Raw genomic sequence first — 13676 nt, forward strand, 5'->3', positions numbered from 1 at the left:
GGTTTGTCCTCTGGCTATTAGGTACAGGGCACACAGAAGTGGTTTTCCATAGAGCTATCCTCTTTTTGTATTTACAATATCTAATGCTTGTCAAAATGTTGCTTTGAGGACATTTTTGGTTAAAAGAGGAGCTTAAATTTGTTAACGAGTAATATATATATATTATATTAATATATATTATATTATATTATTATATTATTATTATATTATTATTATATTATTATTATATTATTATTATATTATTATTATATTATATTATTATATTTTATATATATTATAACCACCACATGTAAAGGTATGTGTATGGACACATGATATTACTAACTACTTCAATAGGTTATATAGAGTAGTAGGTTATAGAAGTATGTTGACATAGCCTGCCATTTAACAATTAAAATGTTATGGATTTTTCTTGGTCTCAGCTGCCTTTTATCTTCTCATGAACTTCAGAACCTTTTAAGGATTTAAGTGATTGTACAAATAGCAAGGGAATGTATAAAAAATGTGAAAACTAAGTTCAGTTTAAACCAGCTGACAACTAAGTTGTAATTTAACAACTTTTAAAACGGTATGGTCTTTGATATGATTCCATTCACATTTAATAATAATGCATCTCTGTTTGCTTTAGGGATGATCCTGCTGATTTTTAATAATAATGCAGTGATTCTCTAGATAGGAATTTCTCATGATAACTGGAAAAACAGATGTCCATATTATTGACATGTGTGCTTAAGCAGGATTGTTCTGGTTCTCCTACTGTAAAGTGAGAAAAGGTTGAGAAGGTACTTAACCCAGCACTATTCATAGTGTTAATAACATTGATGGTGCAAATTAACTGACAAAAGCAGGCTCAGAAAAATAAGATTTAAATTTCAATATTAGATCAAGATGAAAAAGGGAAATTTTGTTGCACTTGGAAAAAAGAATCCCTAAAATCTTAAAAGGCATTTGATTATATCTAGAAGTAAACTGAAAATGAGAATGTTTTATATTCTCATACCACTGCATGAGTGGGAAAAGCTTCTGTAGCTAATCTAAGCTTTGCTGTGTCTGATTTTTTTTCTGTCATCATTATAATCACAAAGATTTGCATGTAATACTGTATATATTCATCTTTTTGCAGGCCAACCTTTACAAATCGGTGCCTATAGTAACTGAGAGTCAGCTGGTATGTATAGCACAGCAGTGATACACTGTTTTTAAAAAATTGCACAAGCACAAAATTTTATTAATTATTTGCTTTCTTAGTCCTTTGAAAAAAACCTGCAGTCAATATCTTTTTACAAAGCTGCATTGCTTCTACAGAGCTGCATTGGGATTTTTCTGCACTGAATACACACTTGTTTTAAGTAGCTATAAATCCTGACACTACTTGTAAACCCATGGGCCAAATGCCAAACTACAGTTGTGCTGAGTCTTGAGGTGTATGACAGCAGTAGAGTCATCTGCTGGTTCTTGGACTCTTTTAATATTTCACTTGTTCAATTTTATTTAAATGTAAATAGATTCTAGCATCTATTTTCTTATACTCTTTTATGCCAAAGTTGCTTTAACGAGTGAAAAGCAAGGGTAAGATCAAGTAAGAAAGGGAGATTATATATCAGATATTCATTTTAGCTCTGATCTTGTTGGGGTCAAAATTTCTGAAGAAAAGTCAGAAGAGAAATTGTGGAGCCGGCCCAAGAAGCAGTGACCACTAATGAATGCTTAGGGAAAAAAGGAGATGTGGATGAGAATTTTTCCATTATATTTCAACTAATGGAATCTTAGGGACTTCCTGAATCAATTTCTTCTCCTAGCAATCTTTGAACATATCTACTTTCATTATTTTTTCCAGTTACTTTTTGAGTTTTGTTCTATTTTGGTCTTTATAACATTCTCTAGCAATTGGCTTTACTTTTAAATTATGCATGGTACAAGATAGTGCTTTATTCCTTTTAAACCCATGACTTGGCCTCAGTTCTTGTACTGAAATAGAAAATAATTTTTCTTTCTTTACTTTCTAAATAACATCAATTTGTTTTTCTAGGTATTAGCAATTATACCTAGTCCTAACACTACTAGTCATCTCTGTTACATGCAGAAAATTAAAAATTGCTTGGTCACTGAAAGTACGGATGCTGTCCCATATCACTGATGATCCTTCTTGCCCTTTTCTATGTCTTTTTCAGGTTTTTGTTTTTGAGAATGGGAGACTAAAACCATAAACTGTTCTTGTGTATCTCTGAAGCTCTAGAACTTTCTATTTACATGAGGATGGGATAAGATCCTTTACTGCTATTTCTATTCCTTTCTTAATGATTTATAGTACTTTATTAAGTTCTTCTTACTTGTATTGAGCAGCAAGCCAATATTTGCACAGAGCTGTACACAACAAAGCCAAAATATATTTCCTTAGTAGTGAGAGCTAGTTTCTCAGCTAATTAGTTCTTTGGTACATAAGCATGAGCAAATTTAGGATGTAGTTTAATTTTTTTGCAGTGAAATGCATCAATGCTGAATTCAGTTGTGTTTCACCTGCCTTTTATCATTCATTCACTCAGTATTGTAAGATCTCTCTGTAACTCTCTGCACCAATATTTTTAGTGCAAAATATTGCACTAAAAATTTTTAGGGGATTAGTATTACCTGATTAGTATTACCAGCAAACTTTGTCACCTTACCAGACATTCTTTTCCGTCTGATCTGCATCCATAATTCATAGCCCAGATTCCCAAGCAGATCTCTGAGGAGCACTGTGACTTGTTCCAACCCTGCTTCTGTGGACAGGGACACCTTTAACCAACCTGACCAGGACTGGAACACCCACAACTTCTCTGGGCAACCTGTTCCGGTGCCTCACCCACTCTCACAGTAAATAATTTCTTCCTAATACCTAATCTCAACCTGCCCTCTTTCAGTTTCAGGCAAATCCCCCTTGTTCTGTCACTGATGGAATGGGGTTGCAACTGGGACCTGACCCACCAGTTTCAGCAAGGTCTCAGGGGCAGCCAGTGCCATAACAACAGGAGACAAAATTGGAGGTGAATGTGCCCATACATCTGCCAACCTTCAGTTTTCTGACTTTTCAGACAGATATTATGCAAAGCTCACTTTTATGCAAAATGGCAGCTCAGTGCTACCATAACAGCCTCTACCATTTTTTTGATGTTGTTGTAGGAAGACCAACAGTTTCCTTGGCAAAACTTAGTTTTAGATTGTTTCTCAGCATGTCAGCTGTGACATTTGTCATCAAAGAAAGAGTTCGAGTTCTTAGCTTCGGATCAAAGATTTTATGTAGCTTGTCAGGGTGCTAATAAAGTGTTTAGAATTCTGGTTGCTGGCTGATATCTGTCACTCTGTTAGCAGAGTCTGACATAAACATATGACTCAGTCAGCACTTGAGTACATGATGTTGTTTAGAAAATGCTTCCTTAAAAGCATTTCTACAGCATGCTTTTGGAAGAGACTTCTTACAAAAGGAGAGTAGCTTATCCTTGATGATTTCAGGTATCACAATGGGCTTTTAATTGCATGGTTACATGGTATGCAGGAGTGCCAGAAGGTCACATGTCCTTTGTCTACATAATAATGACTTGAAAACAACAGTACCTTTCTTTTTAAATTTATATTTACCTTTATGTTGAAACCCAGACATGTTATGAATGCTTTTCAGAAATGTTCATAGAAAAATAAGTGTCTTTTGGTGAATCCTACAAAGATAGAGTCATTAGCTATGGACTGTAAATTAAATAAGCACTGCATCTTTGAAAAAGTTGATCTTTGTAATGAAAACATTTTTGATGCAGCTTGACAGCTGCTACTCTTTAAAAAAAATTAGTATCACTGCATGGCTGATATTTTTGCTTTCAGTTGAATGTTTTTCTTACTTGAGACAAATGAAAGGGCCCCAATCTGTGGAGCAGAGGGAGAGTAGAAAACACAAATCTAAGGGGAGATATTTTGCTCCCTGGACCCTGCTCTGCCTGGGTGTGCTCCTGCCTGTCTCTGCTGCCCCCACCTCAGCCCCAGGGCTGTGCTCTGTCCTGTCCCAGGGCAGAAGCAGAGCACAAAACACCCTCTGCACCCTCCCTTCCAATGGACATCCCTCTTGCTTTGTCCTTGCTGGATGCCTGCAGATTTTGTTTTAAGGTGGTCCATGACTCAGTTTACATTCTACATTCTACATCCAGTAATCTCAGCTGCATCAAAGCTTCTCTTTCCAGACTGACTGATGAAGTGTATTGCTCCTATAAACAGACAGCATGGTGTTATTAAGTATACATATTTATTTTAGAAATAAATATGATAGTGAATCAAGTTTCTTCTCTGCATTTTTGTACCTGGCTGGATACTGAGGACGGGGAGCTGTGACAACACTTATTTCTCAGTCCCAGCTGGGCAAGCTGCCCCTCTGTGCTGCAACCACAGAAGAAGCTCAATGGCAGTCCTGTTTTTACCTACATAAGGAGAATACAACTGACTCATTAAAAAGTTTAAATTCAATCACAGATCTTCGAAGACTTGACTAATTCTAAAATTCCATTGAGAAAGTATACTTTTTCTTCCCTTTTTTTGGCTCACTGAACATGTATATTTTAAAATTATGTCTTAGCTTCCATTTAGAGTTTATGCCATAATACATCTTGTCAGATTTTACCATAAATTTTTTTTTTAAATCACAGTTATACTAAATTGAGAAGTTAATAGTCAAATTTTTTGGTTGACTTGTTGCTAACCAAGGAATTTTTTCTTGATTAAATAATCCAATTTGTCTGAAATGATGGGTGTCATATATCTGTGCTGATCAGATTCTCTAAAATTGCCCTTTTCCAATGGAGCCCTTAAAGATGCTGTCACTCTGTCACCAAGTGGGTGGCTCTAGTGCTGGCATGATCAGCAGTGGAGTGCTCCAGTGGGGTGCACAGAGCAGCTTCCCGAGCTGGAGAACCTCAGAGGTAGCTGGAGAGAAAACTGGCTGGATGGCCAAGCTCAGAGCTTGGTGGTGAGTGGAGCTGAGTCTGGCTGGTGGCCATCACAAGGAGTGTCTCCAGGGCTCAGGATTAAAGGCCTTTCTGCTGAGTGTCTTTATTGATGATCTGTAGGAGAGGATTTAACACATCCTCAGTGTTGATCTTCTGGGTAGGAGGGTTCTGTGCAGAGGGATCTGGACAGGCTGTGTGGATGGGACAAGGTTAATCAGGTGAGGTTCAACAAGGCCAAGTGCTGGGTCCTGTCTTTGGGTCACAACAACCTCACACAGAGCTAAAAGCTGTGGGAGGAGTGGCTGGAACAGGGCCCAGTGGGAAAGGACCTGGGAGTGCTGGTCACAGCAGCTGAACATGAGCCAGCTGTGCCCAGGAAAGACACTGAGGGGCTGCAGAGAGTCCAGGGAAGGGCAGTGGAGCTGGGGAAGGGTCTGGAGCACCAGTCCTGTGAGGAGCAGCTGAGGGAGCTGGGGGTGCTTAGCCTGGAGAAAAGGAAGGTAAGGGGACACCTCATTGCTCTCTACAAGTGCCTGAAAGGAGATTGTAGCAGGGTAGTGATAGTACAAGAGGAAATGGCCTGAAGTCATGTCAGAGAAGGTTTATATTGGACATTAAGAAAAATTCTTTCAGGCTGCACAGGGAAGTGGTTGAATCACCATGCCTGGAGGAATTTTAAAGATGTGTAGATGTGGCTCTTAGTGATAAAATTTACTGGAGGATTTGGCAGTGGTAGGTCATTGGTGGGACTCTGCTACCTTAGAGGCCTTTTCCAATCCAGACAATTCTATTCTACATTTGTATCATTTGTATCTACATTTGTACCTGAAATCAATAATATATCTCCACTTTCAGTACTCTGTCTTAAAATTTCCTCTCATTGGACATAATAATCTGCAGGTATTTAAGAGATGTGTAGATGGAGTGCTCATGTACATGGTTTAGTTGTGAACTTGGCAGTACTAGGTTTTTGGTTGGACTCAGTGATTGTAAGGCTCTTTTCCAACCTACATGATTCATGACTCTGTAGAATGCAGCATGCAATCACTGGTATTATTCCCCAGCAAGACTTTTCCTAGCATGCTTCTGCCTGGGTGTAAGTTAACAGCATCACAGATTGTCCTTCCTTGTTTCACAGTTACTGTTTTGAGGAGCCCAGTGTGAAAGCAGATGTGTGGCTGTGCAGAAAGTGTGACTTGAACTTATCAAGCTGCAGCTGAGCAGCCAGAAAAAAATAGCAGCCAGCAAAACCCACAAACCGTGGTCTGACAGCTCAGTGGCTATTTTTTGTCAGTAATAAACACATGCCAATGATGAAGTTCTGTGCCTAAAAGCAGCTCTTGGCACTTTTGCCCAGAATCTGTATTAGAAGTAGTCCAGGCAGCATGACACCTGAATAATTTTGGTGGTGAAACATGTCATTAAGAAAATATTTTAAAATACAGTCAGTACAGCCCCTCCAGAATTGACTTGTCTAACAAATATTCTGTAAATGTTTTATGTGATTCTTCTCCCATCTCTTTTCTCCTGGGTGTGCTATTTGTCAAGACAAAACCTGGTGTCATTCGTCCCGTGCTGGTGAAAGGAAAGAGTGCACAGCAAAAGGAGGAGCCCTATCAACCCAATCCTTTTAAAAAGTACCTTGAAGAAGTCAGTGATCAAAATATCGAGCAGGTGAGTAGCTGTCACTCTGAAATTTTTTTGTAACCTCAGCTAGTTTCCTTAAAGATGAAGGAATAAACATAGATCCTTGTTTTGTCCTGGTCTCCTTCTTTTTTTTTTTTTTTTTTTTTTTTTTTTTTTTTCCAAAGTTAGAGGATGTAAAAACCTATATGCTGGGGAGAGGACCTTTCATGAAGAAATATTGTAAAAAAGAGGATTGAAGTCCTCTGCTTCCCTGTCAAACAAGTGACTAGATCATATCTACTAGAAAGTGCTTCCTTCATCTGGGGCTCAGACCTGAATCCTCTCTGGACAGAAATGACAGCCAGGACTGGGCAAGGTTCACAACTCCCACTCCAAGGGAGGCAGCAGAGGAGCCCCAGTGTGTTTCTGTTTCACTTCCAGTGCTCCCCCAGGTCCATGTCTCCCCAGGTCTGTATCCATGTCCCTCCTCAGACTGAGGGAACAGTTCATGTGATGGTGGGGCAGCAAAGATGCTGTCTTCTCCCACAGCCCTCTGCATGAAGCCATAGGATCACTTTGCAAAAACACACCTTGAGCTGTGCTGACCTGACTGAGGCATTATAACAACCTGACTGAGGCATTATCTCAGAGAAAGTCCAGATAAATGGCTGTGACAGCCTTTCCTCATGCATTTGTGTTTGTGTGCATTATTTAGAAAAAAACCCTTAAATATGATAAACAACCTGAATGTCCCTGTAAGAGTTTGTACATGCTATCCAGTATGCTCTGAATCTTCCATCTGCAGGGAAGTAAAAGGAAGCCAATAGTCCTCTTGTCAGACATGATGTGAATAAAGTACCCTACTAATTGAATTTCTCTTGCTCCTGTGCCTCTCTGCTCATGTCGGACATTTTAGCAATGGCAGCCATCTCTTCTTCCTTTTAAAACAGAATTTGATTGAGAACTTAATTTTAGCTCTTTCCATTCCTTTCCACAATTTTGACTTGATGTAGAAAAATCCAAGAACTCCTCAAGAGTACTGCATCAGTACAGAGGAAAATAATTGTGGTATGAGTGGGTTCCAGCAACACATGGGTGGCATCAGAAGGTTTCTATAGAATGTACAGTTTATATAAAATATAAGAAAAAATGGATAAAAATAATGATTTGCAATTTGACTTTGAACTTTTGAGGTTGAAAGTGAATTTTTGAGTTCAGTGACCACAGGTGAGTTGATAGTGAGTTATTCATGCTTTAACTTACTGAAAGCCTTCTGATGCCAAGGTAGAGTGCTGCCATTTTCCTGGGATGAAAGAGCAGGAGAGTTATCTGGACTTGCTGCTAGAGAGCTTTTGCCCTAGGCCAGCTCAGCAGAGCCTTCCTGCAAAGGCAGGGGCAGTTCAGATCTCCCTTTCACCAGGGCTGGACACTGATTACACTGGCTAGAGTTTTACTGATTAAAGGGTTAGGTAATCACCATACTTTATATTTTCAGACAAATATTACCAGAGCTTGAAGCATTATGACATTTGAAACTAACTGTGGAAACTTTATAAATTACTTGTGGCACAAATACTGACAGCATAAGTCCAACATTATTGTTGTTACAACAGAAGGCAAAATTATTTTATATAAAAGCTACACGTTAAAAGGAACCAAAAAAAATACTGCACTGTCTTTAATAGATGAAAAAGATAAAGTAACAATTAATAGGTTCAGTTTTGCTTGCTTTATTTAATCTAATTATGTTGTGTGCTTTATAGTACTGATAAATTGGTATTTTGTAAATTTGTACTAAGCTAACTAGTATTACAAGTTGCTATAAAGTACTTGTTTTGAAATCTTTATTAAGACATCTTTGTTATGAAAAAAGTAGTGACTTGTATTCAGATGGATTCACTTAACAGAAACTGGTTTTGTTTGTGTGAGAAATGGCCATATGTTCCCATATGTGGTCTCATAGAGCAATTAACAGTATAATATTATGTGGATCTAGGGAAAACACTGAAGTGCTGAACAAGACAGCATATGCTCTTAATTTCAGCTCCTGCCTCCCAGAGTAGGTTCTTGGTGCTGATATTATATCCCTTGTGGGTGGAGGAGACTTGGATGCCCAAGTGAGGATGTGCACAATCTCCCAGCACCTGTGAAACTCTCCTGAGGGTTCCAGTGCCTGTAGGAGGGCTGCAGCACTGACTGTGGAACTGGGCTTGGTGCCAAGACAGCAGCTTGAAAATTGCTCTGGTTGTCTCTAACCGTGGGGTTTTTAGCCTGTAAAGACTAATGACTCATTCTCCCCCTTCACCTGCTCTCAGTAAAAGCATTTTTGGCTGCATGGCAGCTGACTTCCGAAGGGAGGGAGTTCTTCCTGCCAATATCCCCCCAAATTGGATAAATTTACTGCTTTCATGGGATATAAGAGCTGGGAATTAAAACTAGGAGACTGGGAGCTAGGCATTCTGCTCTCTGTGAAAGAGCCAGTGCTAATCTGCTCTTGGATAAGAACTTAGCAGGCATTGACTGGCAGTGGGCCAAAGTGCTCATACTGTTACAGATTTTCCCTGTTTTTCTTTGAAGATTTTCCCAGTCATGCTGGGAGGTTCAGCTATTACATTTCTATTCTGTCCCTCTCTCTAGCTTTCTTTCCTTTCTTTCTAATACCATTGCCAGCACCAACCTCTCTAGGTAAGACTGCTGCCTCTCCTTCATGAGCCCACCTTGAAAGGACAGAGCCTTTCAGATGCATCTTTGAGGAGGGTAGAGAGTAGATGAGATCCCACATGGCCTCAGCTTTATTAATTTATCTCTTTTGATTTTTGCTAGACCTCTGCAGTACCTCCCTGCCCTGCCAAACCTCTCAGTGTGACACTGAGCACTGGTGACTATGTGGGTGACATTCAGTTTGAGACATAATGATGCAGCCAGCTGTAACTGCTGACCTCCAGCTTCACATCCCTTTGTTGAACACACTGTGTTTTCTGCACACCAGAGAGTACCTTGTTTGCTTTTCATTTCATTAAGAAATGTCACGGTGTGGAACAGTCCTTTTCCTTTAAAAAGAAATAGTAGTTTTTCCTTTAACAGGTAGATGATGTCATGCAGATAATCCAAAGTAATTAACAGAGAAAAAAAATATCTAAATTAGCAAAGATCATCTGGAAAACATGTAGTTCAGCTTATAGATATCTTTCATCATCTGTGTTCTAAGTACAGTGTATATAGATTTACACTCATGTGCCAGTAAAATTTATAAACCAAGGAAAAACCCCGATTTATTTTGGAATTTTTTCTCATGTTAGCATATGATGCCACCTTTTTTTTTCCCCCCTGAGGGCCTATACAACTGGTATTACTGTTACCTAGTGGATATCCGCCCCTCAAACACTTTTTACAGACAATGTAATATTTTTGAAGTTCCAATCCAAAAGTATCATGCTTCCCACATCTTTATGTGCCTTTACTGGAGATTGTATTTTTCCCATCATAAGAAAGAATTTTTTTCCTCTTGGTACATTTCAGTAGCATCCCAGAAATTTTCTAAGTGTGTTCCACTTCATTCAAAAAAGAACCATGAACTACACTGGAACTGGGTATAAATCTGCAGCAATGCTGATATGTCAGCTTTGTGAAGATTGAAATTTTAAACTGGGGAAGGAAAAAACTTTTTGGAGGAAGATTAAGCATTTTGTTACATCATATAAAATGACTCATAAAAATGTTAAACAATTCATGTGCTTGCAAATATTTATTAGCAAGAATGTTTACAGACTCCTTTGTCATTTAAAAAATAAATTACTTAGGGCAATGGAAGAAGAAAGATAAGGATGAACTAAAGAGATATTAGCTCCATGTGGTGTGGACCTGTGTGACCAGTTTGCAAAGGTTTATCATTAATAGGAGCAGGACTGGTGCCTTTGAAGGGGCCTGGCAGGAGGCAAGGCTGGTGTGAAGTGGCTGGGCTGCTGCCAGGCTCTGCTCTGCTGTTTGCTCATGCTCACTCTTTTGGTGAGCAATGCATTAGCTTCTGCTGGAACTAATCACAGCTTTTGTCACAAATTTTCTGGTTCTTTGGCTCAAAGGCACAGCACAGTGGAGTTCCTGGTCTAGACAGCCAGCCAGCTGGGTGAGAATGCAGGATGTATTGTGTCAACAGCCTTGACAAAATCTAAGTGCAAGATGTACTCCAAAACCTGGGTATGCCTCCTTGACTCTATCCCAAATCTTTTGAAAATCTCTTTTTAAAAGGAATTTTATCCTTTAGGCACAAAAGGAACTTATATATTGGGTTTTCTTAACCAGAAACACTATTAACTACTGACAACTCAGAGCAGCAAAAAATATTGTGTATTCACATTTGCTAATTTAACACTTAAATGCCTCAAAAGCCTTGTTGGAGTCTTGCTAAAAAACATGGAGTGCTCCTGCTCATATACAGACACAGCCCTCTTTTGTACCTTTCAGACACTCTTTTTTCAACAGTTTTGATCCTGTTTCATTAAATCTCCCAAACACAATCATTTTGTCCTAGCACAGGATCCTTCAGGGATTTTCTTTTCTGTCCCTTGAGCACCAGCTGAGCTGCAGGAGGGAGATGCACTGGATCCCAGTCAAAGTATAACTGGTTTAATGGGAGGGACGTCTACTGCAGCTTTTTGTGTGTGCACTTTCATGCTGATAAAAGTGCTTAGTGTAGATCAATTGTATTGGCATGAAACTTCAGTGCCTTTCCTGGTTAACCATCAAGACCTAAGAGCCCTAAAATGGTGCAAGACAAGCACTTTGCTTTCTGCCCAAACTTCTTTTTTTTGTACCCATTAATTTTTTTCTGTTTACTTTTCTTTTTTTGCCTAGAAGATTGGTCTCCTACACCCTGTGTACCCAACTAAACTGATCCCTCCAGCTAAGTCCCCTTGTGTCCTCCATCCATCTCCCCCACTGACTGTCCAAATTCTGGACCTTTCAGCCACTTCTCTCCCATTGTGTGTGATGTTCATGAGAATCCTTTAGCCCTTATCCTTATAGACACAATTTGTTGTACAATAAGGTAAGCATCAAGTATAGTGTGATTCAAGATCTTTGTAGGCTGCTATCCTTTAAATTCTAGGCAAAATTCATCTGAGTCGTGAGGATTCTGTGTTGGCAAGTGCTATGGGAGATGCATCTCAGATGAGCCTGTGTCCAGCTTCCTTGGAGATATTACAGCTTTTCCATTCCTTGACACAGCTTATGTTGGGTCTTGCTTTCTCTAGACCAGCTAGGACAGGCTCCCACCACTCTTCATTCAAACTATTTCTTCCTTAAAGCAGGAATAATCTATTTCATCCCTCATGCTCTGATTAGTTTTAACGTTTACCCACACAAAAGTAATAGGGTATTTATTTTTTTCTTGGTGATTGAGCAAAGGGAGACTGATCTGAGACAAATACGGAGTTTTCCAGTGGCTCTATCTGTCATCCTGTCAAGCAGTTTTCTCTTGCCAGTACAAAGTGAATGATATTGCTGAAATTTTTAATCTTCTTTGAAAAAGCATTAGAGAAGTTGGACAAAAATCTTTGTAGTCCAAGGTGTGTGGGTAACAGGTCTGGCTAATGAATTTTGTAGGGTGAAAATTGTGTCCTATTCCTTAACTGAAGTCTTATTGATGAGCAGCTGACACAAGGTATTTACAGTATCTCAAGAGAGCTCCTGCCCTAGAAAAGCATCAGTTGTGGAAGTTCATAGAAGATGCTGTTTGGAACCTTTCAGATGCATCCCTTCTATTTTCTCTTTTTCTAACACAGAATCTGGCTGCAAATGATCAAACATTGTTTCCAGGAGCAACATCCCACTCTGAGAAGTAGAGTGTACTTTGGGATGCAAGAGGTTAAAATGTAGGCATTGGGTGCTGCCTCTTTAGGCTATGTCATGGTTTCCTCTTGGGTGGAATATGTGCACTAGTTTCAGGCACACTTGACAGGGAGTCAAGACTGCTTTGGAAAAAATGTATAATTTCTGCAGAGAATAGATGTTGATCAGCTGTCAGACTCTAAAGAAATACCTGGAAATGTCTTTCTCTCTTCATACCAGAAGCACAGTTTAGGTTCATAGGCAATGTCAATAGTGCTTGATATTGGCCCCTCCATCCTGTGGGATTTACAGAATTTACCATTTTACCCACTTGTGAGGATGAACCAGAACTAAAACTAAAGCTAAAGTCAACCTTCCATTCTGTCTTTGAGACAGCCTGAACAAAAGCACCTTTTCATATCTGAGAGACTGGTTTAAACAGGACAAAAGTTCTGTTTAAATTTTTACTGGACTGGGCTGACATATTTACTTTGGCAGGAAAGATTTTACAATCAAATGTTTTTAACAAGTTTCCTGGTTCATTGAAGGAATCCACAAAAACAAGCAAATAGTTCATATGACCAATAAAATAATTTTTTATAATGAGCATGGGCATTTACTGCTACTAATAAAAACAATGCTAAAAACTCAGAAATTTGAATAGAAAAGTGAATAAGTCAGGAAAAAGGTGTTTGAAGTTAATTAAGATAGTGTAAATTTTTGGTATATCATGTCAGCTGTTCTTTGGCAAACAGAATAATCAGATGTCAATACTGGGCTATTTTAATATAAACAGAGGTTTTTTTTACCCCAAAAGCAAATACCACTTAGAATTTTTTAGAATTTTTTAATGCTTCTGTTTTCATCTATAGTATTAACACTCATTGAGAACCAAAGGAAGATTAATTTTGATTTTGTTCTCATGATCAATATTTAACATTTGAATCAGAATATGCTGATAAAATTCTTAATAGTATTTCCTGTACCACCCAGCTGAAGTCTGAGGTATTAATGTTTTCAAAAAGAAATTATTTAATTTATTGTCATAAATACTTACAATAGCAGAAATGTCACAGCAGATACAGGATAAGGTGTTGGAATTTCAAACAGTTAGACCCATTCTGCAAACAACATCTCAACAGCATGGGAATTTTGTTCTGTTCTGTATAAACCTGGACTGTTTTTCTCTGTTAGTTCTCTGGAGTTTCTCTTTTCACTTCTCATCCTTTAGGATGAGGAATAATATGTAGTGACTCACCT

The 13676-nt window shown here is 38.7% G+C and overlaps 1 protein-coding gene across 3 annotated transcripts in view; it reads left to right on the forward strand.

Annotated features, from left to right (window-relative positions):
* MLIP (muscular LMNA interacting protein) overlaps nt 1-13676 on the forward strand; it is a 100594-nt gene that overhangs the window by 70284 nt on the left and 16634 nt on the right. For 2 of the 3 annotated variants that reach the window (XM_056486445.1, XM_056486447.1), the window contains 2 exons: nt 1124-1168; nt 6513-6638. In XM_056486445.1, coding sequence (XP_056342420.1) covers nt 1124-1168; nt 6513-6638 — 171 coding nt within the window. The remainder of the gene's footprint in view (nt 1-1123; nt 1169-6512; nt 6639-13676) is intronic. The other variant, XM_056486446.1, reaches the window with a different exon arrangement.

The sequence above is a fragment of the Oenanthe melanoleuca genome, chromosome 3 (assembly GCF_029582105.1).
Source record: "Oenanthe melanoleuca isolate GR-GAL-2019-014 chromosome 3, OMel1.0, whole genome shotgun sequence".
In the NCBI taxonomy this organism is placed as follows: Eukaryota; Metazoa; Chordata; class Aves; order Passeriformes; family Muscicapidae; genus Oenanthe; species Oenanthe melanoleuca.